Raw genomic sequence first — 27,501 nt, 5'->3', positions numbered from 1 at the left:
AATGAGATAATAATAATAATAATAATAATAATAATAATAATAATAATAATAATAATAACATTGATTTAAATTAAAAGACACTTTACATTGTTCTTTCGATAAACATACTTATGGTATGAAGTTATTTTCCTCCTTTTCACCGATGCAGTTTTCAATAAATTGCAGGTGGAATTATTATTATTAATGATATTACAATGCAACTTAACACTGTAATATCATTGTATAGAACCAGTAACATACTGACTGGAGGCACAGTGGAAAAAATGAGAATATGGAAAACAAGGCAGTAACAGTTGGGAAATTTAGAGTAAAGGAGAAATAAATTCTGCATGATTATAGATTTGTAAATGTCGGATATCGACATGGTTCAGTACTGGGAAACAAAAACATCTTCCCTTCTATAATGGATGAACTCACACTCTGAAAAGCATCAGAAAATCTCTTTGTTTTCGAACCAAAATGGAGAGAATTGGAATTGGGAGAATTGTTCTAATTTATTAAATAATCACCACATGTGGCTGCAGAGGGCGCTGTTGCCCAGTAAAAGCTACATAGTGTTGCTTTAAGTTTAAGTTTGACCAATACAAATCTGTCTCCACTAGGGACAGGTACAGTGGTGAAGTTTGTTTAAAGTGTAATGCTTTGTTGTCCTGTGTGACAGACCAGGGGGCGCTGGACAGCTCGGTGGACAGGAAGGATGATGAAGACAAGGGCGTGGTTGTCTGTTCAGAGAATCAGGAGGAAGAGCAGCTGAAGAAACCTCGCAGAAAGGACACACCCGTCCTCAACTGTCATCCGCATATACCAGGTCATGATGAACACACACACACACACACACACACACACACACAGACAGACACAAGGCTTAACCATGATTTCCTTAATTAATTGAACTGTATCTTAAGAATATGATTATTTACATTACAAGGCCGTCAAAACCAAACCACTGTTCATGTCTCAGACTTAAAATATGAATTACATTTACTTAAATTCAACATAAACACTTAATATAAATCTTTGCTGCCCTTTGGAGCTTTGTGTCTACATATAACACAAATGACAAATGAAACAGTGGCTCCTGGAACAATCTGGACGCCCTCTCCCGGCTCCACCAGTCCATTCTACTCTGTCTCCATTAGGTGGCCTACTATTCACACCATTTACTATTCACGTGATGCAGGTTTTTCAAGGTTTCTTCTTAAACGTGCAATGATGTGACCTAACACGCAGCCAGCGAGGTTTACTTTCCTCTAAGCCGTGCAGCTTTCTGTTCTGAACGTGCAGGCATTTGATCAGGAGGAGAGGTTTGTCTCTTAATGGATGTGTTTGGTGGATACTCTGTGTGGGATGGTGCTGGACTTGAGTGTCTTCTCCCCTCCCTCCTTATCAATAGTCTGGGCTTACGTTGGTCCTTGGGGTCTTTGTGGATCAGCCTCTCCTCCATATTAGAGCCAGGGTAAAAAGTCAATGAGAGAACAGGGAACATACGGCGTCAGAAGGCTGATCTCAGTTTGGGTGACAAGTTACTGAGCAGGTCCAGGAAGAATAAAAGACTGTAATGGCTGATCCTTCAAATTTGTTGTTTGCCTTCAGAGGATTCAGTCTTTATCATTTCAAGTCTTAGTAATGAACCAGTACAAGCAGATATATCCCAGTCAGATGTTGATCCTGTGCATGTGAATGAAAATGGCTCTGTTAAAATCACATAGCTTAGGGAAATAAAATAAAAAACATTCAACAAATAAATTACAGTATATTTTAGGATGTATGTGATTAAATGTGTAAAATCTGGTAATTTAAATAAAAATGATTAAGGTTAAATCAATGTTTGCACTTCAATGCAACTTTTTGAAACCTTGTTAAAATAAGAGCAATAGAAATAAAGTTTATTATGACAATTTTATTATTCTATGTCATGTTTCTTTAACCTGAGTGAGGTAGTCGCTGCCCTCTAGTGGCCAACCCTGAGAGCATTTTTGAACACTTGTATTGTGAATGTAGTCTTTGGCTACCAACCTGCAAACTGGATGCAGACTTTAAGGGATATAACCAACAACAGCAACGTTTATTAAATCTGAAGTGCCCTTCATTATTATTATTCCTACAGTATTCCATCAGGGAACAGGTGAAGTTTATGTGTCCGCTGCTTTTGCCACTATGCCTGAAGGGCACTTCGGCTACACTTCACAAACTGTTGTAAAAGGATGAATAGGAGTCTTCTGATTGGTCTCTATAACAGCTTAAGTTGTATTTTTATCATTGTCCCTGATGTTGCATTCAAACATCCCAGTGGTTCCTCACTTTGACACTGACGACCTGTGTTTTCCTTCCCTCTGTAGGAGTGAGGCTGATGAAGAAGGAGAAGCACTTGGTCCACCTGGAGGATGCGGAGAAGGATGTGACCAATTAAATGTTCTTGTTTTGTTCGTAAATCTTCTATGTTCAAAGTCTCATTAAATTTCTCTTTAACCATTTTAACAACATCTCTGCTCTTTTTGCTGTATAAAGATGAAGACATCTATAAGACATATCACATGAATGTACAACTGCACTGGGATTCAGATAACATTAAGCACATACTCACATTCAACAGTCTTAAAGAAGTATATGTGCAAAATGGTTATTATAATACATTTTCAATTGGTGGAGATAAGTATTGATAAGGGGCAAAAGTATTCCTGATCCCTACTGATAATTATAAATACAACATTTACACAACTGGTCCTGATCTCTCTCTTCTCTCCCCCCAATCAAACCAGTCGAGGCAGATATGCATTACAGTTTTTTAGTGAATAGCAGGAGAAACCACCTTTTGCTATAGGTCTGTGTCTGGAGCACAAGAAGTGATTGTTTTGTATGTGATGATTTATGACTTGTGGAAACTGATTGATTAATTATATGGGTTAAGTGTTTGAGTCCACAAAACACTTGAGGAGTCTCAGGGGTAAACAGTGTTGCAGCCAAATCCAATACAATTGAAGTCAACGGGACCCCCTTCAGTCAATTATAATCTTTGCAACATGTAGACTTTTGGGATAGGGCTGTGTGCCTTTTCAAACTAAGATACTACTACTGCTGCAGCAGCTATCCTTGCTAGAACTGCCCAACCAAAATCTTGATCCTTAACCATGACCACTTCATACCTAACACTAACCTTACCCTAACCACAACTCACTTCTCACCAATAACCTTAACCTGGACATCAGAAATGACGTTTACCCAGATTAGGGCCGGACTGGGCACAGGGTCCCTATGAAGTCTTACTGGTCCCACAAGGTCAGTGTTTATGCTGGAAAGAAAAGGAACAACTACACACTCACACACACACACACACACACAGACACAGACTGATTTTATGTGATCAGCTGTCCAACATTTTTTACTAAGAGTTTTTATTCAACAGTCCACAGTGGCAGTTTATTTCACTTTTTGTTCCACTATTTGACCAGTTTTCCACTTTTGGCAATTTATTATTTACCTTTCAGCTTTTTAACCTACATGCTTCACTTCTCAGCTTCATCATCAAATGCATTTTATCTCCGAGTTCCACTTTTATATTTCAGCTCCCACGTTTTCAAAGCAATGCCTTTTGGTTGATATCAATGCCATAATAAACCATTTTGACACTGCTTGTTTTACCTTTCATTTCAACTGACTTTTATTTACAACTTCAAGCATCGCCTCAGTTATTCTCAGCCTTGTTTCTGCAGTTTGTAAGTTTCATTTGTGTGCTGAGCTCACAGCAGATGTTGTGTGATTACTCAATACAATAACTTATCTGAACTAATCACCAGAAAGTTTCAAACAGAAGTTTCAATGAGAGCGTGAAAATGAATGTGAGACCAGCAGCAGGTCTGCACAAATCATCAGAGTACTTTAAATTGTAAGTAAACTTGTAATTTAATTGTCTGATATTCATTCAGATTATTTTCTGACATGGCACGTAAATGTCATCTGCTCATCCATCTCTGCATCAGATCTTCTTACAGCTTTATTTTCACTCACAGAAAAAAATGAGTAGGAGACATCATCTGCGTGTGTGAAAATATTTATTCATTGCACTGTAATAACAACCTCGGCATACACCTTTGACAAATATCACTATCAGTTGCATTTATTGGTCCAACATTTCACATGTCACCCGGAATCAAACACTTTAATCATTAAACATAACATAAGCGGCCAGATGAGTGATGCATAGTAAAGATCAGCCCAGTGGAAATGTGCTGAGCAGTTAATTAACTTTTTGACCCCTTAAGGACATTTTAAAGCATTCAAAACCTCTATGATAAACATTTTTCTACTTTTTGGTCAAAAATTGGTCTGAAAAGATCTTTGTGCTTCAGCCTGTAAACATTAGCAGCCTGGAATCTATTGTTAAGCTGAAAAAAGGCACAAGTAGGCCATGAAGACTTTGCTCCAGTACTGCGACAGGTTGTGTGAGTGGATGCAGGGAGGGACATTAGCTTCTCTGACCTTCGGGAATAAAATCCCTCATGTCGAGTCAAACCTCCCTGCCACCACTGACCTAGCACCAGTCTGTCAGTGTCGCAGTGTGATGTAGGTTTTGCATTGTAGATTAACTTCTCCCCCGATTCATTCTTTACTGATTTCTCTCCCCGACAAGAAGAGTCACTGACTGTGTTTTTTTAAACACAGAGAAATATAAATACTGGCCTGAGTGTTGGTCTTTCTGAAGCGTACCTTCATTGTCAACCAGTGACTAAACACGTCTACCTTTACAGTCCTAAGTCAAGAAAGAGGTTTAGTATCTTGTCTTATCTTATCTTTTAGTCGAGCACGTCAAACAAATTCTTATTTCATGTTCATACGCATTAAACCAGAGCCGGTTTGCCAAGCTAACCTTTTTCACAGCTTCATTCTCTGTGTGTATATAAACCCAGGCAGTGACTCTGATTGCACCATAATGATGTGATCCTGTGTCACCAGGGACGACCACCTTGTTTGTGTCGTCACTATGGTTTTACTTGTGCACCCTGTCCTCCAGTGCCTTCAGCTCAGCCCCAATCTGAGCCGGCAGATCAGCACCGACCTGCTGCGTGAAGTACGATCTCAGCTCTTTGGTCTCATTCTGCCAGAAAGCCTTGGGCACATCAAACAGGGCTCCCATATCGATGCTGCTGCCGAGGCCTTCAGTGTTGATGGCGCCGTCTACCGGCAGCCAGCCGATGATGCTCTTCTTGGCCGCCTCGTCCTCCCTCTCCCGGCTGCAGCGCTTGAAGATCCACTCCAGCACGCGGGCATTCTCGCCAAAGCCGGGCCAGAGGAAAGATCCGCTGGGGTTCTTTCTGAACCAGTTGACGTGGAAGATCTTGGGCAGCTGAGTGGGGGCCTTGCGGCTCTGCATGCTCAGCCAGTGAGCGAGGTAGTCGCCAAAGTTGTAGCCGAAGAATGGTCGCATGGCGAAGGGGTCGTGCATAATAGCTTTACCTGAAGGAAAACATAAAACGCCTTGTAATTCTGATCAAGAAATAATTTTAGTAATTGAAAGAATCCACTTCCTTATCATCCCAATATCTGAACTTTGTAGTGTTGCAAGTGATTTCTACAATAAAGTAATTATTTGAAGAAAATTAACCCTAAAGCACAAGTCTTTTCTCATAGCTTTAAATCAGGAAAACACCATAAAAAAGTCAGAGGTGTGCGAGTCTGTACCTTGGTGTTCAGCAGCTGCCGTGGCCTCAGACCTCATCGCGGCTCCAACAAAGACGCCGTGTTGCCAGTTGAAAGACTCATAGACCAGAGGGACTCCTGCACAAACAAACATTATATCAATACACCGCTACTAATGTCTTTTTAAAAATAAAACAAATTGAGCACCATTTAAAAACTTAATCACAAACACACACACACACACAGTAAAGGCAAGTTAAGTAAGTAAATAGATACAAAATAAAAAGTGATAATTAAAAACTCCTTAACGTGTATATAGAAGTGGCACTAACCTTCTGGCCTCCTGCCTCCGAAGATGATGGCATCGATGGGGACCCCCTCCTCGCTCTCCCACTGGGGGTCGATGATGGGACACTGAGCCGCTGGGGCGCAGAAGCGGGAGTTGGGGTGGGCACAAGGGGTCGAACTTCCTGTTTACAAAAAGGAAATTAAGAGTTTGGGATGTGTTCTTGACAATATTTAATTACACCGACTGTACATCTGAATATCGTGGTGCAAACTCTGTGAGATCCTCACCACAAACAAAAATATGCTCAAATTACTATTGTTAAGTTAATGATCAATGAGAAAGTCTGCCATTTAAGAAAAACTGATTCCTACTCCTGCAGCTTTAAACGAACCAGATCCATTTTCTTGTCTGCAGATAAGTCTATTAATAATCATAAGTGGGGGAAGGATATCTCTGTCAGTAAAGCTGCACCATAAAAACAGGACACTTAAACTTAATGACCTTCCTCTAACTGATAATACCTTGCTTCCAGGTTTTGCCGTGCCAGTCTGTGAGTGTGACGCCAGCGGCAGGGGGGGGAAGTCCCTCCCACCACACTCCTCCATCGCTGGTCTCACCGACGTTGGTGAACACTGTGTTTTTGCCGATGGTGGCCATGGCGTAGGGGTTGGTCTTGTCCGAGGTGCCTGGAGCCACGCCGAAGAAACCGTTCTCTGGGTTGATGGCCCTCAGTTTACCTGCAATGATTGCAGATGGTTCATGGGAGTGACACTTAAGATTTGATACATTTTTGCACATGGAGCGACCGAGCGACCTCCTTCTCACCTTGGCTGTCAAACTTCATCCACGCAATGTCGTCTCCCACACACTCGACCTTCCAGCCTGGCAAAGTTGGTTTCATCATGGCCAGGTTGGTTTTACCGCAGGCGCTGGGGAAGGCTGCCGCTACATAACGCTTCACTCCCTGGGGGTTGGTAATACCCAGGATCTGAGGAGAGCATGGAGCGGAGAATAAAAACATTTAAATCATAATTTTTACTTGAGCATCAGCACAGTTTCCCAGTGAATTTCCTGTCACAACATCACATCCTTCATCCTCACCAGCATGTGCTCTGCCAGCCAGCCCTCATCCTTGGCGATGCGGGAGGCAATGCGGAGGGCGAAGCACTTCTTTCCCAAGAGAGAGTTTCCTCCGTAGCCGCTGCCGAAGGACATAATCTGCCTGGTGTCCGGCAGGTGAGATATCAGCACCTTCTCTGGGTTGCAGGGCCATGAGTTGACCAGAGGGGCTGGAAAACAGGAAAAGAGGGGAATTTGAAAAATCTTATGTAGTTTATACAAAGGACTAGAACTTGTTTCAGGCTCTTTGTGTACCTCTGAGTGGTAAAGGTCGTCCCAGAGAGTGCTGGCAGCGGACAAACTCCTCTCCTTCTGCCAATTTGTTCAGGACTGGTGTCCCCATGCGTGTCATGATCCCCATACTGGCCACGACGTACGGCGAGTCCGTCACCTTGAAGAAGTGGAAGTGAAGAAGAACGTTTACACCCTGATCGACACCCTGAGACTTTACTGTAGTCGTCTATTAGAGTATATATGATAAAGTACAGCGATGAAACAAAGCATTGATTTGTATGAAGTCTCGACAGGAGCACAGTCACTATACCTGGACGCCATATTTACTCAGAGTGGAGCCAACAGGACCCATACTGAAGGGAATCACATACATGGTCCGACCTGCAGAGGGAAAGGAGAAGTTTATACAACAGAATACAGGTTATCTTTGCACAACAAGACACATTGTTTCAACACAGATAAGTGTTGAAATTGAGGTCTTTTTGGGCTGAAGACACCCCAGCCTTTTCTTTATGGACTCCAGATCCCTTTAAAGTATGTTAGGTTCGATATATCTCTATCGTTTGTGCAAGTCAGAAATTATTGCTATGTGTCTGCAAGATGCAATACACACAGGGGAACCTTTTTTCTATTAAGCCGTTCTGCACCCCTGTTCTACATGGTCTGAGTTCTGTGGCGTGCCCTGCTGCCCTCTAGTGGAACAGTAACAAGCGTAGTTCCCAGAAAGTATGTGAACAATTATGCCCATGATGCATCTCGTTGTCTTCAGAAACGTATGATTAAAAAGCAACTATATCTCCAGCCTAGCACACAATGTCATGTTTGACAAAAAAACACGTTCCAGCAGAATTTCACGCAGTCCCACTGAGCGACAGTTGGTGGTGACACAAAAGTAGAAAAGAAGTGCAGCAATACACCAACAAAGAAGTGAAGCCAGTCAAGAAATAAGAAGTTTACAAATGTAAGTTTTACAGTCTGCTTTTGTTGTCTTTTTGTCGTCGTGCTTTCAACATCTTCAATTCAAGTGAACAGGATGCAGCTCCTGCATTCATAGAGAACTTAAGATTCAATTGTGTGCATGGGGGTTTATACGTCACATCTCTAATACACCCACCAAACGAGAGAAAGCGTACCGCCAAGCCCATTGCACACTGTTTCTAGCAAACATGTCGTTCAACCTGGAAACCGGTGCCGTTTCGACTCCAGTGACCCATTACACCAGCACTGGGTAAACAGGTAACAGGTGGAACAGAGAATGCATCCAACCACACCCATCAGTGGGTGAACTGAAAACGGCTGCTCTGTCTGGTGTTACATTTTAGTTCAAGACTTTAAAGTTAAATCATCCCATAAATCACCCCAACCTATTCTCATTTATTTTTTAAATAGTCTGATCATGTTTAAAATCAATGACCAAACTGAAAGTCAGATCCACTATCCAACGACATACCTGCCATGCAGCCGGGGAATCTGTCCTCTCTGGCTTTCTGCCAGTCCGACTCACACATCCAGCTGCCGAGCTGGCTCTTCACACCGTCGGCAGGGATGGGGATGGTGTCCCTCTGGTTCTTGGTCACAATCACAGTCTTGCTCTCCACTCGAGCAACATCTTTTGGGTCTGTACGTGCCAACCAGCTGAGGGACAGAGGGTTAAAATCTGGGTGTGATGCAAGAAAAGACTAAGAGGGATAAAATATGAATACAATAGAATAGATGAGGCCTAAAACAAATACCCCACTGACTCTGTATACAAAGCTCCTACCAGTTGTCATATTTGGAAAGCTTCTTGACCATCCCCTCCTTCTCCAGACCTGCGAGGATGTTGGCCGCTTCCTCCGGTGTCCCTGTTACTACATGAACACCGGTGGGCTTACACTCCTCCACTGCCCCCTTGACAAACTCAGCCACCGCCGGGGGCAGCGAGTTAAGTGAGGCCAGGGACCGAACTGTGACATTTGCCCCAACACCACCATGTCTGTGGAAAAAAAGGAAATACAAAGTTACTCTTTTGCCTCTAATGGTGAGCTGATGAGTTAATGACAAGCACAAGAGAAACAGTCACTGTGGCTGCCTCATAACACAAACACAGCAGAGACACACCTATTATACACGCAACCATAATCATCTAATTAAATCTTCTCTCAATTGGGTTGAGTTAGTTCCTGTGGTGGTTATTAGTGAAACCAGAGACCCTCAAATTGACTTCTCTTCATTCAGAGAGGCACGTGGGGGGTGGGCATCTATTGTGTGTCAGCAGCATGATATACACAAAAACATGCCATTGAGAGGGCCACTGCTTTGGAAGCTGATAAAACACAAGCCTGTTTGAGGGTGTGTGTGTTCTGTCTGTCCTCAACAACGTTCTGACAATGGAAAAATCAGTGTGTGTATGTGATCCTTTGTTCCTTTGTCTGTCTGTCTATGGGCGCCTGGCTGACCTCAGATGACAGCTTCAGAAAAAACTAATGTGTGCGTGTATCCATCCATCCATCATCTATACTGATAAAATATATATACATGTACACATTTTGTTCTTTATCATCAGATGAGAAAATCTACAGGAACTGTAAATACAATTTTTTTCTAAACTGCTCTAAAACTAGTTTCAACCATAAATCAATCGGCCAATCAAGTGCAGGCACACACCTCCTGGTTAGCTAGCACTGAGTGTGACATCATATGTGCAAAGTGCTCACTTGCGCGCGCACACACACACACGCGCACACACACGCACGCGCACACACACGCACACACACACACACACACACACACGGGAGGGAAGATAACATGTAACAGTCTAATGCCAGGTTAAGGGTTCAAACTCATCTCCCTCTCTCACCAGGAGTTTAACCATTGATGAGGGAGCACACTGCAGTTGTGTTGAAAATGCTGACTCAGAGTACAGGGACAGACACTGGAAGCTGAATCATTTATTTTCTCTGATCAAATCTGATCTAATCTTATATTTTGTGATTTTGACCACAGTTGGGACATGGCTGTAGCTTGGGAAGCAGTGCTGGTAAATGGATGGATAAAAGTGTTTTGTGCCTTTTTTTGATAGTCAATGAAGGACAGACAGAGAAACTGGATGAGAGAGAGAGGATGACTTGCAGTCATTGATCCGATCAGCCAGGAGTCAAACCAGAAACCTGCTGCTTAAGGCTTAAACACCAGTGTGGTATACACACCATAGATTGTATAGAAAGATTGGCGATCAAAGTGGTTTGGCTTTCTGTATGGGAGCGTACAGTGTATGGTATATACCCTAACCATTTGTTATCAGGTCAACCCAGAAGACTCTCATCCATGCTGGCTGCTCTGTGAGGCTGTACTTGAACACAATAGTACTATGAACTAATGCTGATATGCTGATGTTTAGCAGGTGTTTTACCAAGTTTACTATCTGTATGTTAGCATCACTAACATTTGGTAACTAGCAGTAAATACTGTGTCCAGCTGAGGCTGGAATAAAGCAACATGAAGATCTGAACCATATAATCACAGTTCGTCCGACAGTAGTTGAGATATTTAACTGAAAACAACAAATGTCAAACACATGAAGGCGCTATAGAGGAAAGTTCAGGGGACTGTTGTGTCTCTGCACCAATCAAACATGCTTCATTGACATTCATTGGAAGTGAGAGAACAGGAGAGTTACTGTGTCACATCTTCTTCTTCTTTGTTTGGTTTATTGGCGGTTGGATACCAACGTCAAGGGGCATTACCGCCATCTACTGCTGTACTTTTCTTTCCCTTTTCATTACTTCACATCCCCCAGGGAGATATTAAAAGAAGCAGTCTGATTAAAATAAGCTCTACAGCCCTTTAGTCCCGTTCTCCTTCACACTAAATCAATTACCTATGCGCCTGATCGTCCACCCTGTCATGCAACCAGTTACTGTTTCCATTAAAGTCATGCTGAAAATGATCCCCAGTGTGATTTGGATTAGGAAAAGAGACGAGCTGGACTGAATTTGAATTTAATCAACAGAAGCAAACTGTTCATTTGAAAACGCATCAACTCTGCCTGGTGTCTACACTACTCTGGAGTTTTAGAGGCACTTAAACTGAGAAGTTTGAAACTTGCTGCTGGCATCGTTTTAGTTTGAAAACTCTGGGGATAAGTTTTGGTCTGAATGGGCAGGAACAGAAAGGTTTGGAAACTATGACGTGGACACTGACAACTGCTTGCTGATTGGATCTTTAGGCAACAACGTAGCCTTCGCTGATTCATCGGGCTCCTATCACATGACCCCCTTCCGGAAGAAAGCAACCGGCATTAGCCTCTGCTACCAGTGTAGAAGTCAACATGGATAAATAATTACAAGAGTTGATGACCATGTTTACTTTGCTAAACAGCAGTTAAATTTTGGCATTTTTACAACGATACAACTGATTACATGTTTAGGAGACAAGATATTTTTCAATTCCTGTTTACACCGGCACACGAATGCACAGACTAGGCCATTGGTCATGTGATAGGTGTTTTCACACTGCATTTCCTTATAAGGAGCAAAAACATGTGTGTGATTGAAAACATAGAAGTTTGGATGTAGCCAAGTCTCGGGCAGCAGCTGACTTGAGCCAGATGCTGGAGGAAGAAGCAACAGGGTGAAGTTCGCCCTCTACTTTCTTCTTTGAATCTTTTTTAGAAATCCTGAAATGCCTCTGATGACCTCTGCAGTTATTCATCCCCTCAAGCCTTTTGCCTCTGTCTCCCCATTCCTCACTCCATCCCCCACACGTGATGAGCACACACTTTCAAGAAAGCCTTTGCAGCACTGACCCATGTAACAACCAACTTCTATTTTTTTTAAAGGAGACATTTTCTCTTCCGAAGAGGATACATGATCCAGAGCAGGAGAGAATGAACGACGTGTAACACATGAGCCATGACTGTCTCTTTGCTCCTGTTAAACGGGTTTTCCCTCAACACACACCTCCCAGTGTGCAGGCCAATCCTAACACACCGCAGGCCGACACGCCTACACTCTCCCCACCATCCTCCAGTGCCCTTATGGATCCTAGTCAATAGCCCCTTTAGGTGCAGAGTCTACACATGGAGCAGATACAAGCTGGACTGCATGCACACGTGCGGCATGCATTCACCTCACAGAGCCAGTACAGGGGGAGGGGGAGTTACAAAATAAAGAAACATAGAAAACATGCTATGGGGTATTCACACAAACAGGACTGATGACTCCAGTCGTTAATCTCTCAGGCAGAAGTGCCAACACAATGCACAGGAACATCCTGACTGTAACTCACATGTCCCACCACGGTGTCTGTCAGTCACACACATGTGGCTTTAATGAAAAAATAAAAGCACACACACACATATATACACGTTGCTAACTTCTAAGGCTTCTTATAAAAATAGGAGGAGGGTGGGGGGTTCACTATTAAGATTGCACACCTCTCTGCTTACGTGTATTTTTAATGCAAAGACACCCACATGTCTTTCTAATCAACTAAATTGTCAAAATAAAACTTTTTGAAAAAAGTGTCTCTTTCAAAATAAAAGCATACATATGCATTCTGGACTGCAGCCACAAGTCACATCTTGTTCTTTCAGTGTCTGCATATTATTTACCTATATATATTAATTGACTTGTGGTAGAAGGTGGATGCAATTTTGTGTTCAGCTCACAAAACATGAAAGAAAACAAGTTAGAACATAGATACACGTCTGAAAAGTATTTGTGTGTATAAAGTTTTAAAAAATAAGACATCATTAACAATGCAGGTAAAAACACATGGGGATATGGTTGATTGAATAACAAGTATAAAGATTGAGCTGTGGCATAAATAAGCTCTTAGCATTAGCTGGGTTGCAGCGAGGCGCCGTTTTAAATGAAATAAAGTTCAGTTGACGAAGCTAATTCCGCTGAAGACACAATAAAAGAGAAGAAAGTCAGAGTTACTCACCTCCGAATGACTCCCAGCAGAAGAGACGACATGTTCGGTGCAAAAATAAAAACACTAACTAGCTTATAAAACTCGGAGAGCGTGAAAAAGGCTCATGTGAGAGATGTGGAGGGGAGCAGAGTGCGTGTGTTCGTGTGTGTTCAGACGGGACCTTGTACTTTGTCCACAGTCAAACACCTGGATGAGCACACAGTCCTCCACAGCTGTTTACTGCTCACCGGCTCCAGCACAACATGTCCCCTCCGGTCCTCTGCTCCTCCACCGTCTGCGATGCTCGGTCATGTCGCCGTGGAACCTGCGGGCTGATGCAAGTTCCACCCGGAGGAGGAGGAGGAGGAGGAGACCCAACCCGGAAACACGAGCACGACGGAAACCGGCTGCTGCTGCACACATGAACACACGCATACACATGTTTGTACTTCTATCTTAGTGAGGACACTCATTGACATAACACATTCCCTTAGCCCCGTACCCTAAACATAACCATCCAAACTAAATGCCTAACCCTAACCTAAACCTAATTCTAATCCTAAAACCAAGTCTAAACCCACATTGAAATAGTTAGGACCAGTCAAAATGTCCTCACTCTGTGGGGTCTATGCTTAAAATGGTCCTCACAAAGGTTTAATTACAGGAATACACACAAGCAGAAGAGATAACTTGACGTACTTTTACTTTTTCATTCATCCGTTGTTTTTAAGAAAAGTATTTAATTCACTTCTCCACAGTGTCCTGTAGCTTTGTTATTCACCATCACTATGTGTTTTATGTTATTTTTATATTTCTCACGTGTTTTATTCACATTCATTATTTTATTTTGTGAAACTTCCTGGGGATGGAAGTCAACACTGTATTGTATGTGGCTGACAGGTGTCTTAGATCTCCTCCTGTGGTCAGAGAAGGTTTCTCTAGTTTGACATAGATGACTTTCTTCACTCCTCTTTCAAATCACCCCTGGCCAAAATGTGGACATTGTTGTCTTCAAATCATTCTATCTTGACTTCCATCCCCAGGAAGTTTCACTACAATTCATGCCTTAGGACACATGACACACTGGGGGTGGGTGGTTCAAAGAGCCAGGACTCCCAGTGAAACCAACAGCAGGGTGGGACCAGCCTCTCAGGTAACCTCAACAGCTCCTAACGACCCACAAGGTAAATACCTGGGAACCAACTCCAGTTGACCGGTTTTTAGCACTTGGATACAAGATGGCAGCATTCGTATCACAGATATTTTGGCTTCATTTCTGGATAGTGGGAAGAAGTCAAGACGTGACGTCCATCTTTATAAATAGTGTATGGTTACATTTTAGGATCTTGACAGTGGGAAGTGATGTAGCCTAACTTAAGCTTTCTGTTAACTAATTTAATAAAATAATAATAATTTAATTAACAAAATTTTAGGTTTCAGAGAATCTGAGATGGCCCCTGATTACATCCCAAAGATTACATCATTTATTCATTTATTAGCCCTATAATTTGTGTGCTGAAACTATATGGCTCCATGCATTATACTTACTTATATTCAATGTTTATTTGTGTAATGTATCATTTCACCCACTTTCTTCCTTCTCTTCTTCTGCATGCATTTGACTGATTCTTTTCAATAAAGTTACCAAAATAAAACCAGGAAAATAAACAGGAGAATAAAAGGTTTCCAGTGGCAGAGTGCAGAATAAATGTCTTGTTAAGGGATTACATTATTATATCTGCCTTCACTTTGAGGTTCAACAGTACTCAAGTTTCCAAATATTTTCCATTTGTTGTATTTCCACAAAAAGTGTCTGTCTTCACTGAGTAGATTACTTTGATCACAAAGCCATTTTATGGTAAAATCGGACCTGCGTTACAGGGCAGATGTAACAGTGGTTTTCGTTATCTATTAACTTGATTATTTTCTTGATTAATTCATTAATGATTAATTGACTATAGTGAGAAATGCCACACTTTACCCTCTCCACTCTGTCTGCATACTATAATAGCAAAAGGAAATGTTGAAGAATGAAAACTTGAAAACAACATGCTAAATATGATCTTGCGCAAAAAGTTGTAATGTTTGATTACCAGAGCTCAGATTTACAGCGGTTCCCTCTTGGGTAAGAGTTCGGTTCAGGGTCCTGGAGGCTGCAGTGTTTCTCTCTAATGGTTTATAGTTAAAAGTTTAGTGTAGTTATTTATTCATAAGTCTTTAACGGATCGACCTGTTGCATGAGTGGAATAGTTTGAGTTTCAGACCCGAGCCTCCAGGAGGTTTTAACACATTTTCTTCTAACTGCAGAGGGAAAACAAATGGGTCTGTATGTGGTTTTTAATGGTGGATTTCCTGTTAATGTTTCTCTCTGGGAAATTAGAGAGGGTCACACACACACTGCAGTGAGACAGAGAGGAAGTAGAGGCATGCGGGTTGGACAGAGGAATATACTGTAGATAGGAGATAAGGAGAAATGCACAGTCCAACATGTCTGGTTAAACTTCAGCCCTCCAGTCTCATGGTCTCTGATGATAGGCCCTGCACAGTCAGCAGTCAACCAAACAGACTCTGTGCACGTACACACACACACATGCAGGTGACATTCAAACATTCCAGAATGCAGCTAAGAGGGAAGGCGACATCTTTAATCATTTAACTGTGTCCTGTCATTTCAGTTTCAGCCTACACAGCTGTGGTTAGTGGCTTTTACAGGAATCTTATTTGCCTGTTAAATGCCACAATCTCCATACTACTTATTGGTAATTCCCTATAATGTATTGTATTGTATATGGTTACCTACAGGGAGTTGGGTTGTTTTGTGTACTGCTGGTTCAGCAGGTGGGGTCTGCCCCCTTGTGACGTATGACACATCATAGAGATAACGGCTCCAAATCCAACCATTCACTGTGTCAGTACATCCAACATGTTTAAAAGTGCCTTGTTTATTGTTGGTGTGGTTTGCATGACTAAACCCTGGATGTCATTTAGAGAGACCAGTACATCTAAGTAGTTCTGTTCACTAGTGTGTTGAATAAGTGGAGTCTAAAATAGGCGGCTGTGGCTCAGGAGGTAGAGCGGGTCGTCCATTACCAGACGGTCTGTGGTGCGATCCCTTGCATCCTTCAGTCTGTTTGCCATCGTGTCCTTGGGCTAGTCACTGAACCCCACATTGCCCGTGACAGCTTCCCTGTGTGAATGTGACTTGAGCAACGATTTTATTATAACAAAACATAAAAAATATATACTTATGAGGTAGAATGAACCCAACATCCGATAGAACATTGATGGGACTATCGGACACTTAGAAATACAATGCTACATTTGTTCTCACATGATAAATCTAATGCTGCAGGCAAAGTCTCAATAAGGACAACGAGCAAAGCTTCTCTACTGAAGATGAGGCAACACTTTTCTCTCAGACTGTGCAGAATCGAAAATTAAGAGTCACAGTGTGAATATTTGTATATTCAGAGCCAAACACTTCTAGTCTGAACATCACAAAGGAAATGACAAGACATGAAACTAAATATTATCAGTGGTGGAAGACGTGATCACATCATTTACCCAAAAAGACGTAAAAGTCACAAAACCACAAATAAGATCAAATACAATTTAAACAATCTCATGCACAACACAATGTAATGTGAACACAAGTTGCTATCATGTGCAACAACATAAAAAATAATAATTTAAAGGAGACTTTAGGGGCACTCTTTTTCACTACAGCACAATTTCAAACTTTTTATCGTTTGATTTTTAGAACATGATGATCACATGTAAATCTAAGCATATGAAAACTGCGGTATAGACGCATAAAGACTGTAACGTCTAGACAAGTTTACTAGACTGACTTATTCGTTTACGTTTGAGCATCATACATCAATATACTGTTGATCTATTCAGTTAATATAGTTAGTGTGCAACAGTGGGAGGGTTGTGATGAAATCCTGTTTAAACACAAACAACAAGATAATTTACCGACGTGCTCACAAATCCTAAACTTGTTGTTGTCCTCTCTCCGCCCCTCCACCTCTCCCTGCTCCAGTTGGCCTCACACACCTGACCTTTGTCCTCCATGTTTCTCAACGCCCTGAACTGAATAACAGGGCAGAGTTTTTGATCACTCACGCAATCAAATCACAGAATCAATAACTAATGGCGCTCGCATTGTAAATGAGCGCAGCCTTTGCTCTTTGGGTCCAACCAGGTATCGACCCAGGTGTCGTGTTATTGTGGTGGTAAAAAGCTGCAGATGTTCAGACTGCTCTGCTGCAGATTACACACAGTGTTCACATGTTGGGATATGGATTAGTTGAGGATTTTCGGCTTCACCCGCACAATTTTAGAGGGGACAGATTTCACCATTTTTGTTAGGAATACATGAAATATAAATTTTTTGTTGTGTTCCGTCTTCATTTACTCTGACCTAGTAACATATACTGATGCTTACGCCTTTGCAGAAACCTCACAAGTGTTACCTTTGTGTAGAGACCAAGCTTATTCATATAGACCCTGTAGTTGCAGTTAAAAGGTTAAAAAGAAAGAGAAGTAGAATTTACACAGAGAGTTTTAAGGATAATCAGGACGACATATTGAGTAAATATCAGCCCAGTGATTAAATCTATATCTGATGGGATTGAACAGTTAACGTTGGTATAATGATTGTGTGTAACAGTGAGATGATCAGTGCTGTGTTGACACTGGGAGCATCTGACGTCCTTTTTGTCCACTCAGGATCTTGTATTTGTTCAAGGCTTTAACCCGACTGTGTCAGACCGGCTCTGTCCACACGGCTCCTGATTAAAGGCCCCGTGTGACATCAGATGTGCGACGGCAGGCCCCTGAAAAGCTGGAGCGTAAGAGCAGACGCACTTTGGCCCCCAGCTTTGATCAATAGTCACCTAAAGCAGAGGTTGTGTTATCGTCACGTCAGACAAAGCTTGCAAAAAGGCATCTGGAGTGACCGTGGTTTACCTGGTGACAGTGTGATCATGATTATTTCATTTGATCCCATGACAACTGAGCAGAAATGGCCTATTGTTGCTGTTTGATATAACATCAGTCTGCCCCAAATACATAATAAGGTTTGTCCTAAAGTCTTTATTAGTGTCTGACCCTGAGAAAATGGGAAAAACAATGAAATTCCCCGTAACAACTTCATCTGAACTAAGTTTTTAACCCAACAATACACATTCAGACTGTTTTTCTACAAGATCTCCTTTTATTCTGCACCTTTTAATCTACATCTACATCTTTTCTCAAAACACAGTTTTAACAAGTTTACTCAGCTGCTGTCAATCATTATCTATTTCCTGTATTTTGCCACAGGACAGTTTGCTTTATTTCATACAGAGCAGCAGCCCCATCTAGTGGACAATCTTAGAACCTACAGAAGAAACTGCAATATTTATATGTGATCGATTACATGTGAGAATTAATTGATATATAAATTGTTGTGAGCTGTTGATTATGATCTTTGGAATATACTAATATAATTTTAGGATAAGGCTATCAATAACATGTTTTTTCTACATCCACGAATAAAACAAGTGTGCTTGTACAGTATGCAAACGAAGATACTACTACTACTACTACTACTTATACAAATACTAATACTACTACTACCTCTATTAATACTAATACTACTACTAATAATAATACTATTAATAATAATAATACAAATAACAAGATGCAGTTAATATGATTCACATATGTACAACATTTCATACATGTGCAGCATTTCATACATGTTGCATATTTATACATGTACACGTTCAAAAACAGATCAAACAGACTGTTGACATTTGAAATTCATCCATCAGTATTTATCATCAGCGGCTCTGGTTATAGGAATTGAAAATAAAAAACTACAAGTCCCACAAGGCAACAGGAGTCGCTTCTTTCCAAACGGGAAAGTACGGAACTGTCTGAAAATGCGCTTTTACTTTCATTTTCACTTTTAGTGCGCAGCAGCTTCTTCGTGTCGAGACGAGTAAAGACGTTAATATTGTTATCTCCAGATCGGATTTAACGCTTCAAAACTTTATTTAAACTTGAGTGTTCACGTGGAGACACAACATGGCTGCTAAGGATATTCCACAGGCGTCAAAGAAACAGGTGAGAAGAGTTGAACCTGAGTTACACGGATTCCTTTAAATCCATGTGTCCTTCCGACTCCTGAGCTGGTGATCAGGTTCGAGATCAGCTCCCCGATCGTGTGTCACACTCGTTTCTAACCGGAGCTCAACCCTTTCACGTTGATCTGAAATGTGTCACATTACATAACACTTCCATTGTTTTAACAACAGGCCGAAGAGCTGGTTACAAAATCTAATGTTTCTGCTCTATTGGTTTTTGTGTTTTTTTGTGTAAGTGTATTTATTACTATCAGACACAGAATGGGACATGTATTAGTATAACAGAGGGAAGAATAGATCTCATATTCACAGTGTGAATGACGTTTTCATTACAAATCAAATATGCACCACGTTTAAAAACACTTCCTCTGGTGATGTTAAGGACAAAATGGAAGCAGATGAGATGAGACGGCAGATTCAGCTTTTATGGCATGATGTCTTTTATTATCTGTATCTCCATTGATTTTGACTCCGTGAATTTCACATTGTTTGTTGTAAAGCACTTTGTTACTCATAATCTATTTTATACTTTCAATGACTTAATTTGAAGTCGAATAGCAACAGCATTTGTGTTTTTGCATCATTGTGTCACATCACAAAAACTCCCTCACTATATGTTAAGGACAAAAATGTTCCCTCCCAAAACTGCTATGAAAAATTAAAAATACATTAATATTACTCTACACTTCCAATTACTTAATTCAGTCATTGTTATAAATTTCAAATATTTATTAATATTCTGAATTGTAAGCCCCTAAGTTTGTTAACATAGTTTCACTGTTTTTAAAATAAAAAAAAATTATAATGGACAATGACACAGAGGAGTCCAATAAATGAACATTTTCATTCAACAAGATGACTATGGGATGTTTTATATCTAGATGAAAAGTCTCAACCTATCTCTTGATTTGCAGGTGGATGGTTTCTGCCAGAAACTCACCAAAGAGGTAATTTTTCCAGAAATATATTCCAACCTATTTCATTAAATCAATCCTTTCACCTTCAACTGTGTTACATAATAATTATATTGTGTTTTTCCTGCAGGCAGAGCAGCTGGTTGCAGTTTTCTTCCCTCAGAAGATTGAAGAGCTGCAGATGCTGCTGAAGGTATCTGTGTGTTGAAAGGTGTCTTTGGGGGTGAAAGGGGGGGTCCTGAGGCAAACTAGAAACTGCTGGAAATGCTTTGCGGAATCATGCTGAAAATGCATGTGATGATGTCACCAGGTCCTTGCTTGATGTCCCCAAAATTGCAGAAAAAAGGTGAAGGGAGGAGTTGGAAAAAGGAGAACAGACATGTCCTGAACAAGCTGAACATTTTGTAATTTAAATGATTTAAAATCAGTTGAAGTTTGCAGGAGTTGTAGGCGACTTGTGCCCACAAATTGGGACCAAAAAAGGGCGGAAGAATTTGAATAATAAGGAAACCTGCAGTGTGACTGTCGTGTCCGCCTTCACATACATAGAGAAATACCCTGTTGTGATAAGTCTGTTGTGATTCTATTCGAAGACACGTCAGGACATTTATCTCTTGTGTTTTTGCTGCCAGTCGGCTCCCTGCTGTGCCGACCTGGAGTCCTTAAAGGCTCCGCTGGACATCCCGATGCCTGACCCTGTGAAAGAGGAGGCCAAACGCAAGAAGAAGAAGGAGGCGGTAGGTCCCACACGGTGTAATGTTGAGGCTCTGCTGTCTGAATCAACTGGTAATCATAAATTAAAGTATAAGGGCACTCAGAGAGAGGATAACTCCACCAAGGCCACTCTATCACTAAATTGAACTATGTGGACAGAAACGTACAGTAACTGAATAAAATATTTATTTATATTCACAAAATCCAAATCACAATCATTATCACAGATAATATATCAGATGATATAAATGTCAGTCCTAATGATTTCCGATTGCCGTTTGTTCTTTTATCACAGGCGAAGGCGAAGGAGGGGAAGAAAGATAAGGACAGCGATGACGACGAAGATTCAGGTAAATGGGGAGAGAGAGGTGATAAAGAAAACTGCTGGTTGAGTATTTATACATAAAATAGGATATTTATAAGATTAGTATTATATTTTAAAAGTCACCTGTCATTGTCACAAGGTCGACAAGTTCTGTGTGGTAACAGTTTTCTGTTATTGTTACCAGGTTATTGTGATGAGATGCTACTAGTCTTAAATTTTGAAGAAAATTTGCCTGAAGATAGGTGTGGAGAATTATTTATATAAGTGGAAAAATGTGTTCTGTTATTTTATAAATCTATGATGCACAATGCAAACTGTACTGATAATAAAATGATGTAATAACTGAAAGCAGCTAATGTGAGTGATGTTATGGGGCGTTTCTTTTCTTCAGAGCCTCCCTGTGGTCCCATCTGCGTCAATGGGCGAGTGCAGAGTCTCCTGCAGGAGGTGAAGCCTCAGATCCATACACTGAAGGAGAAGCTCAACACGGTCAGTCTCTGGATTAGTCTTCTGGATCATTTTCAACAAAGAAAATCATAGTTTGCTTTACACAAGGAAGGACTGTGTATGATTTCAGGCAACAGGAGCTCAGGCCCCATGTTGCAGTGGTATAAAGAGTTTAAAATGGACGGACAGGTTAATATATTCATATTTTTATCTCTGGAAGGTGTCAATGTGGATGCAAATCCAAATCCCCAAAATTGAAGACGGGAACAACTTTGGAGTGGCTGTGCAGGTCAGTAATTGCTGATCCTTTTAGTGACGCAGTAGAGCGACGTCACGTCTTGTGTGTTTGTGCATTTTCCTAATTGATGTTGATCTCTTTGGAGAGAAGAAGCCAGTTTGGTTTATATAATAACAGCTTTGCTTTTTAATCCAACAGGAGAAAGTGTTCGAGCTGCTCACCAACACCCGCACCAAGATCGAGGGATTCCAAACTCAGATTTCAAAGTAAGAGCGCCCCTGCCACATTAAAACAGCTACTTTATAGCAGCATTTTTAGATGCAGTGGCTGTAATATGTGATGTCCCGGTCCTCCCTCGTCCACACACTGCTGTCGTCTGTGTTTTTGAGCTGATCAGAGCTCTTTTGATGCTAGGGAGTTTGCTGAGATCATACAGACACCATTTACTTTATAGTATCATAACTTTGTGCCTTCGTGTCCCTGTTGTTGTGTCCCAACAGGTCTGAGCTGTTAGTCAATCCTGTACAAAGTACAGGCCCACGCAATGCTAAGGAGGCGTTGCTTGTAATAATAATACTAATTATAATCACAAAAAGGGCAGTGTGTAGAGAATAACTGAACCTATGTGGACCTACAGGGCTTTTTTCTAATTTACCACTTATTCATTTGTGAAATGGGTTTGTTCTGGTAGAATTTATAGTTCAGAATTAAAAAAATGTAACTAAGTAGTGATATGAATATTGGCTCTTTGAAGGGATACAGATCTTATGGCGGCGTTTGTTTCAAAGAGCCGTTGGTTCTTTTTGGGGATTTAGATCAGAATCAAACATCCCATCAATTTCTTTATGCATGTGTGGATTTGATTCCATATCAATGTAGTGAATGAGGGCGGAGAAGTCCCCTCTCAATCTCGTCTAGGGCAGCAAAAGTTGGGCCAGATTATTGAAGGAACGGCTCAATTAGCCTAAGACTCAGTTATCTTTGTTCTTACCAAAGAGCCGGTCAAAAGAATTGGATCATTCACAGTTCACAGTCCCAGAAATGTGTGAGATGACATTTATTTAATCCGTTTTCCCAGCCGTCCACCCCCAGCCCCTATCATTACCACTGCACCACCTCACACACTAAGTGAATTACTGTATACTGCTGTAGACTCACAGATAACTTTTAAAAGCCAAGACAAACCAATGTGAGTTTTATGTTTTACCACCTAATCAGTGTGACGTGCTATGCAGAGAGAAAAAAGAGGTGCAGCAAAGGTTGACTGTGACAGAGTGGACACTTTATTCAGTCAGCATGAACCAAAGGATGCAGTTCAAAAACACAATTCATTAAGATTCATGGGGAAAAAAGACCAGGCCCTGCAACTAAAAAATAATCCAGGAGAATCTTCTTGAGCTGTGAATATTTTAGCGCGTTACACATTTCGCGCTCTAACCAGAACTTGACTGTCGGTTTCAGAGACGTCATGTTGGAATCAGACATTTTAACATTTAGTGAGGACCTCAGATGGATTTTAAAGTGTGTTAGATAGTATCTGTCGCTGAGGACTGTTCAAAATGACACTTCTCTTTCCCTGTTTTGTTAGATATTACAATGAGAGAGGTGATGCTGTGGCCAAAGCCTCCAAACAACCCCACGTGGTCAGTACCCTATGTTGTCTTGATCCATATTTTCCTACGTGTCTGTGTGTTTCTGTGTGATAGCGCTCACACAGTCAGTGATAGAATGAATTCAGACAAAATAATATACAAGTAAGTAATTGAGTGTTAGAGCCACTTCGAGACTTCAAGAAAAAAGTCATAATATTACAAGGATTTTTTTTTTATATTACTAGAAAAGTTCTCATAATTTTACAATAACGAAGCTGTAGTATTTTCGGGAAAAAGTTGTCAAACTACAAGAAAATCGGAACATGACTAGAAAAAAGGCGTTAGTTAAGTAGTAGTAAGTAGTACTTCTTGTAATATGACTTTTTTCTCATTAAATTACGACATAAGTTTCTCGTAAATTTTTTAGTTTTTAAGACTTCATTTGAGTAATGTCGTGACCCTAACCCATAATTGTTTTGTGTTTGTGTGGTGCAGGGAGACTACAGGCAGCTGGTTCACGAGCTGGACCAGTATCAGTACTTCGAGCTCCTCCTCGTGCTCCAGGACATCTGCAACACATATGTGAGATACCGATACATTGATCTTCACTCTCAGGCCTCTGACATTTTTAACTTGATAAAAACTTTCTTGTAGAAAAAACCCAAGTGGTATTGATTCGATTGATAATGTTTGACTGAATACTTATTTTTTGAACCCAGTATCTCATCTGTGGTAATCAAACACTGAATTTTGAAGATAACTCCCCTCACATCTGTTAAATATTCCAGCCGTGTCTCCGCAGCAGGGACGGAGGCTAAATGGAATCACTTCCTTCTTAATAGGACGCTAATTAAACTAATTGCTGTGCTTGTGTTAAAGTGATTTGTGCTCCCTCTCCTGTCCATTAATCTTTACTTCCTGCGGCGTTTGATGCCGTTTATGAATGCGGCGGTGCAGGTGACGATGAAAGGACACGATTATACAGAAAGTGCTCTATGTGTCTCTGTCTTATTCACGCTCCGTCTCACATCTCTGCTGTTGCCTGTGTCTGCCTGACTCTCGCCCTCGTTTCTCTCCACAGGCCGTGCTGTTCGACGTCATCAACAAGAACTACGACAAGATCAAGAAGCCCCGAGGGGACGGGAAGGCTCTCATCTACTGAGACGGGCATCAGCACACTCACGGGCTCTCAGACAAGATGCAGCTCGTCTCGTGTGACGCTGCCATCAAGTAACAAAAAACCCGCTCTGACAAAAACGTCTCGTGTCATCTCATATCATGCATTTTGGTTCAGATTACAAAATAAAGCAACATGATTCCAATAAATCTGCCTGAACTTAATCTGTCTGAATGGGAATTTGTATCTAATGTTACAAACAGTGAAATGAACCTGCATATTCACGTGATGCCAGACTCGTGGTGTCGTTTACACACAGTGTTTAATACCTAGATTGCCTCCGAAGACCTAATGGGAAATCCTCTTTTCGAGGTCACACTCACACCCCCTAAATATCATCTACTCCGATTGTTTTCCGGTTTCCGTGGTTGTTAATGGTCCGTCTCCTGGCAAACCAGTGAAGCACCAGCTCGGCCCGAGTGTGTACCATCCCTGATAAAGTCCTTTCCAGCCCAGGTAGCCCAGAGCTCCCCCCAGCTGCTGCGAGGGGAACTTTGGGAAGTATGAGAGCATACACAGCAGCAGGAACATCCACACGGCGAGCAGAGCGACACACAGAAGGAAGACGAATCTCAACGGGGCCCCGGGGGGACCACTCCTCCTCGCTCGGGCCACGTGAGGGCCAAAGACGGACAGTTCCTCCACCAGCAGCAGGCAGCACAAGCAGAGGATGAGGACGTCCTGGGAAACCTCGTAGCCCCTCCACACCATGTTGTCCCTGAGGCAGGAGGCCTTGCTCCGGCCCTCATGCAAGAGCAGCAGCGGCGGTGGAAGTCCCAGGGAGGCAGAGCTCTGGGTTTCCTGGGCAATCGGCTCGTAGCAGGTCCCCGTCGCGTCCTCCAGCAGGGTCAGAAGGCGGCGACATCCCCACCAAAGCAAGCCCACCACCCCAATCCGAGAGAGGTGGCGGAGGGAGAGAGAGAGGGAGTGACGGGCAGAGAGGGAGAGGAGGAGGATGAAGGAGCCGCTGAAGATCCAGGTCCAACCCCAAGTGGACTTCAGAAACTTCCTGTAAAGGAGAAATGTCATCAATGTTCTCATCAGAAATTACTTTTAATTCCACATTTTTTCATGTTTTATTAGTTTTACAATTTGGATTGGCAGGTGGCATATTTAATAATGTGACACATTCATGTAGCTGCAGTGCATCCACGTGTCATAAATTACTGTTATTACTGCAATTAATATTATATGTCCGTCATTATTAAACCAAGTGAGTTTTACTCAACAACTGTGAGTGTTGAGTAACGAGTGGAGAACTAGCTCGCATCAGCCATCTGTTGCCACACCACATGGTTATATAATAAATTCTAACATTCATGAGAAAAGTAAATAGCAAAATTAATTAAAACATTTTCCCAAGCTTACATAGTCAGTATGTTCGGAGCCAGGATTAAAAAAAACTGTTAAGTAAAAGGAATTCAGATTCTCAGTCCAGGGAAAGTACACTTGTGATATGACAGATTTAAAGAGGACAAGGATCCTTTCGGTTAAATATAAATGACGCTGTCTATTTAAAGGGGCTCTTACCTGTACAGGTAATGGTGGCTGTTTGTGAAGATGCTGAACTTTGACACCCACAGACTCAGCACAGGCCCAAACAGAACCAGACCAGACAGCATCAGGTGGAAGTGTCTTCTGACCACTTGACTTCCTAAAATCGCAGCCAGGACGTTTGTGACAGACTCCAGAGCGGAGTTAAGGACTCGGAGAATAAACCTTCCCGGCAGCATCAGCTCCTCGGCCATCCTGCCTAACTTCTCCAGGCTGATGTCCGAGTTTTTAGTCTTTACATCCATCTTCTTTCGTTCTTTTTGACACTTTTCTTTTCTCTTTGTGTCCAAATTGCAGCTCCAGGCCGGAGTGTGCCTCGCTGTCCTTTTGAGTGAAAGGCACAGCAGTCCTTCTGTGGGCCCTTTCTGCTTTAACAGTGTCAGGCGTGCAGGAGAGCAAATGTTTTATAAAAATACAACCCCTCTGCCCCTTTACCCTCTAATGCCCCCTCCCCCCCGTCCAGCACAGACTGAAAGTGGAAACATGGCACATCGCTGACCCCATTCTCCTCCACAACAATCCGACACCAGCCTCACATGTGGCCCTCCTTTTTTGGCTCGCCTTTATTCCCCCTCACCCACATTCTTACACTCATCTGCTGGAGCCACACATTTAATACTCAACACTTAATTTAATTTGTTAACTGCTTCCACATTTGGTGCCGCACACGGCTGCATTCAGCACTTTTTATTTCTAGGCCCGGGCCTGAGTCATCCACAACCTCTTTAGCTAAATGGAATAAATTAGTCTCTGCATTCATGGCATTCATGCTGAGTAAAACCCACTGGTGGGGACATGAAGCCGCACTACTAATACAGACGACCACAATCCATTTACAGATATATGAATAATATATAAATAATTTCATAAATATTGCTTGGAGAGTTCTTACGTAATCCAACTTAATAATGAACAAACAGAGACAAAACCATAACCTCGTCTGCAAAGTAAAAATAGCCTGTATGTATGTAGCCTGTTTTTCATTTGTCAAAATGATATAAAAATGTGTATTTCCAATTTCCTATTTTGGAAAGATTAAATGGAAAAATAGAAAATTTGGAAGTTTTCATTTATATTAGTGTTTTCGGTCTAAACATCCCACTCAACGTCTTACGTCTGATTGGCTGAAGGCCCACCCCAAAAAAATGGCCCCAAAATCGTGATTTTATGTTCTGACAAATGTAAAATTAAATTATAGTGTGGGAGTAGCTTACACATAATTTCTTCTC

At 41.6% G+C, this 27,501-nt stretch overlaps 4 protein-coding genes across 4 annotated transcripts in view; 2 read left to right on the top strand and 2 right to left on the bottom strand.

Moving 5' to 3' along the window:
• Positions 1–2,478, top strand: part of ppp1r17 (protein phosphatase 1 regulatory subunit 17) — a 3,775-nt gene extending 1,297 nt beyond the window's left edge. Inside the window, exons 3-4 of the mRNA XM_035142805.1 lie at positions 662–808; positions 2,340–2,478. Coding sequence (XP_034998696.1) covers positions 662–808; positions 2,340–2,410 — 218 coding nt within the window. The 3' untranslated portion in view covers positions 2,411–2,478. The remainder of the gene's footprint in view (positions 1–661; positions 809–2,339) is intronic.
• Positions 2,479–4,032: 1,554 nt separating this feature from the next.
• Positions 4,033–13,544, bottom strand: pck2 (phosphoenolpyruvate carboxykinase 2 (mitochondrial)). Its single transcript, XM_035142948.2, has 11 exons — positions 13,205–13,544; positions 9,039–9,251; positions 8,727–8,911; positions 7,587–7,657; positions 7,298–7,433; positions 7,025–7,212; positions 6,749–6,911; positions 6,445–6,660; positions 5,967–6,104; positions 5,677–5,772; positions 4,033–5,451 (listed from the first exon to the last, which is right to left on the bottom strand). The coding sequence occupies exons 1-11, from the start codon at positions 13,234–13,236 to the stop codon at positions 4,985–4,987; spliced, it is 1,905 nt and encodes a 634-aa protein (XP_034998839.1). The 5' UTR covers positions 13,237–13,544; the 3' UTR covers positions 4,033–4,984.
• Positions 13,545–19,081: 5,537 nt separating this feature from the next.
• Positions 19,082–24,882, top strand: psme1 (proteasome activator subunit 1). The gene is made up of 11 exons (XM_035142723.2): positions 19,082–19,291; positions 20,226–20,258; positions 20,356–20,418; positions 20,858–20,962; positions 21,235–21,289; positions 21,656–21,753; positions 21,932–22,000; positions 22,148–22,215; positions 23,538–23,592; positions 24,037–24,123; positions 24,623–24,882. The coding sequence occupies exons 1-11, from the start codon at positions 19,253–19,255 to the stop codon at positions 24,701–24,703; spliced, it is 753 nt and encodes a 250-aa protein (XP_034998614.1). The 5' UTR covers positions 19,082–19,252; the 3' UTR covers positions 24,704–24,882.
• On the bottom strand, positions 23,210–26,689 carry LOC118098671 (fat storage-inducing transmembrane protein 1). Its single transcript, XM_035142722.2, has 2 exons — positions 26,249–26,689; positions 23,210–25,727 (listed from the first exon to the last, which is right to left on the bottom strand). The coding sequence occupies exons 1-2, from the start codon at positions 26,515–26,517 to the stop codon at positions 25,058–25,060; spliced, it is 939 nt and encodes a 312-aa protein (XP_034998613.1). The 5' UTR covers positions 26,518–26,689; the 3' UTR covers positions 23,210–25,057.
• Between the last annotated feature and the right edge of the window lie 812 nt (positions 26,690–27,501).

The sequence above is a fragment of the Hippoglossus stenolepis genome, chromosome 19 (assembly GCF_022539355.2).
Source record: "Hippoglossus stenolepis isolate QCI-W04-F060 chromosome 19, HSTE1.2, whole genome shotgun sequence".
In the NCBI taxonomy this organism is placed as follows: domain Eukaryota; kingdom Metazoa; phylum Chordata; class Actinopteri; order Pleuronectiformes; family Pleuronectidae; genus Hippoglossus; species Hippoglossus stenolepis.
This window is presented reverse-complemented; position numbering and strand designations above follow the sequence as displayed.

Coding starts and splice junctions, on each gene's coding strand:
- psme1 (XM_035142723.2), top strand. CDS start 19,253: ATGGCTGCTAAGGATATTCCACAGGCGTCAAAGAAACAG. Junction 21,290..21,655: donor CGATGACGACGAAGATTCAG/GTAAATGGGGAG, acceptor TCTTTTCTTCAG/AGCCTCCCTGTGGTCCCATC. Junction 24,124..24,622: donor AGGACATCTGCAACACATAT/GTGAGATACCGA, acceptor TTCTCTCCACAG/GCCGTGCTGTTCGACGTCAT.
- LOC118098671 (XM_035142722.2), bottom strand. CDS start 26,517: ATGGATGTAAAGACTAAAAACTCGGACATCAGCCTGGAGAAGTTAGGC. Junction 25,728..26,248: donor AGCCACCATTACCTGTACAG/GTAAGAGCCCCT, acceptor TCTCCTTTACAG/GAAGTTTCTGAAGTCCACTT.
- pck2 (XM_035142948.2), bottom strand. CDS start 13,236: ATGTCGTCTCTTCTGCTGGGAGTCATTCGGAG. Junction 8,912..9,038: donor CTTTCCAAATATGACAACTG/GTAGGAGCTTTG, acceptor TCTGTCCCTCAG/CTGGTTGGCACGTACAGACC. Junction 6,661..6,748: donor GATGAAGTTTGACAGCCAAG/GTGAGAAGGAGG, acceptor CAATCATTGCAG/GTAAACTGAGGGCCATCAAC.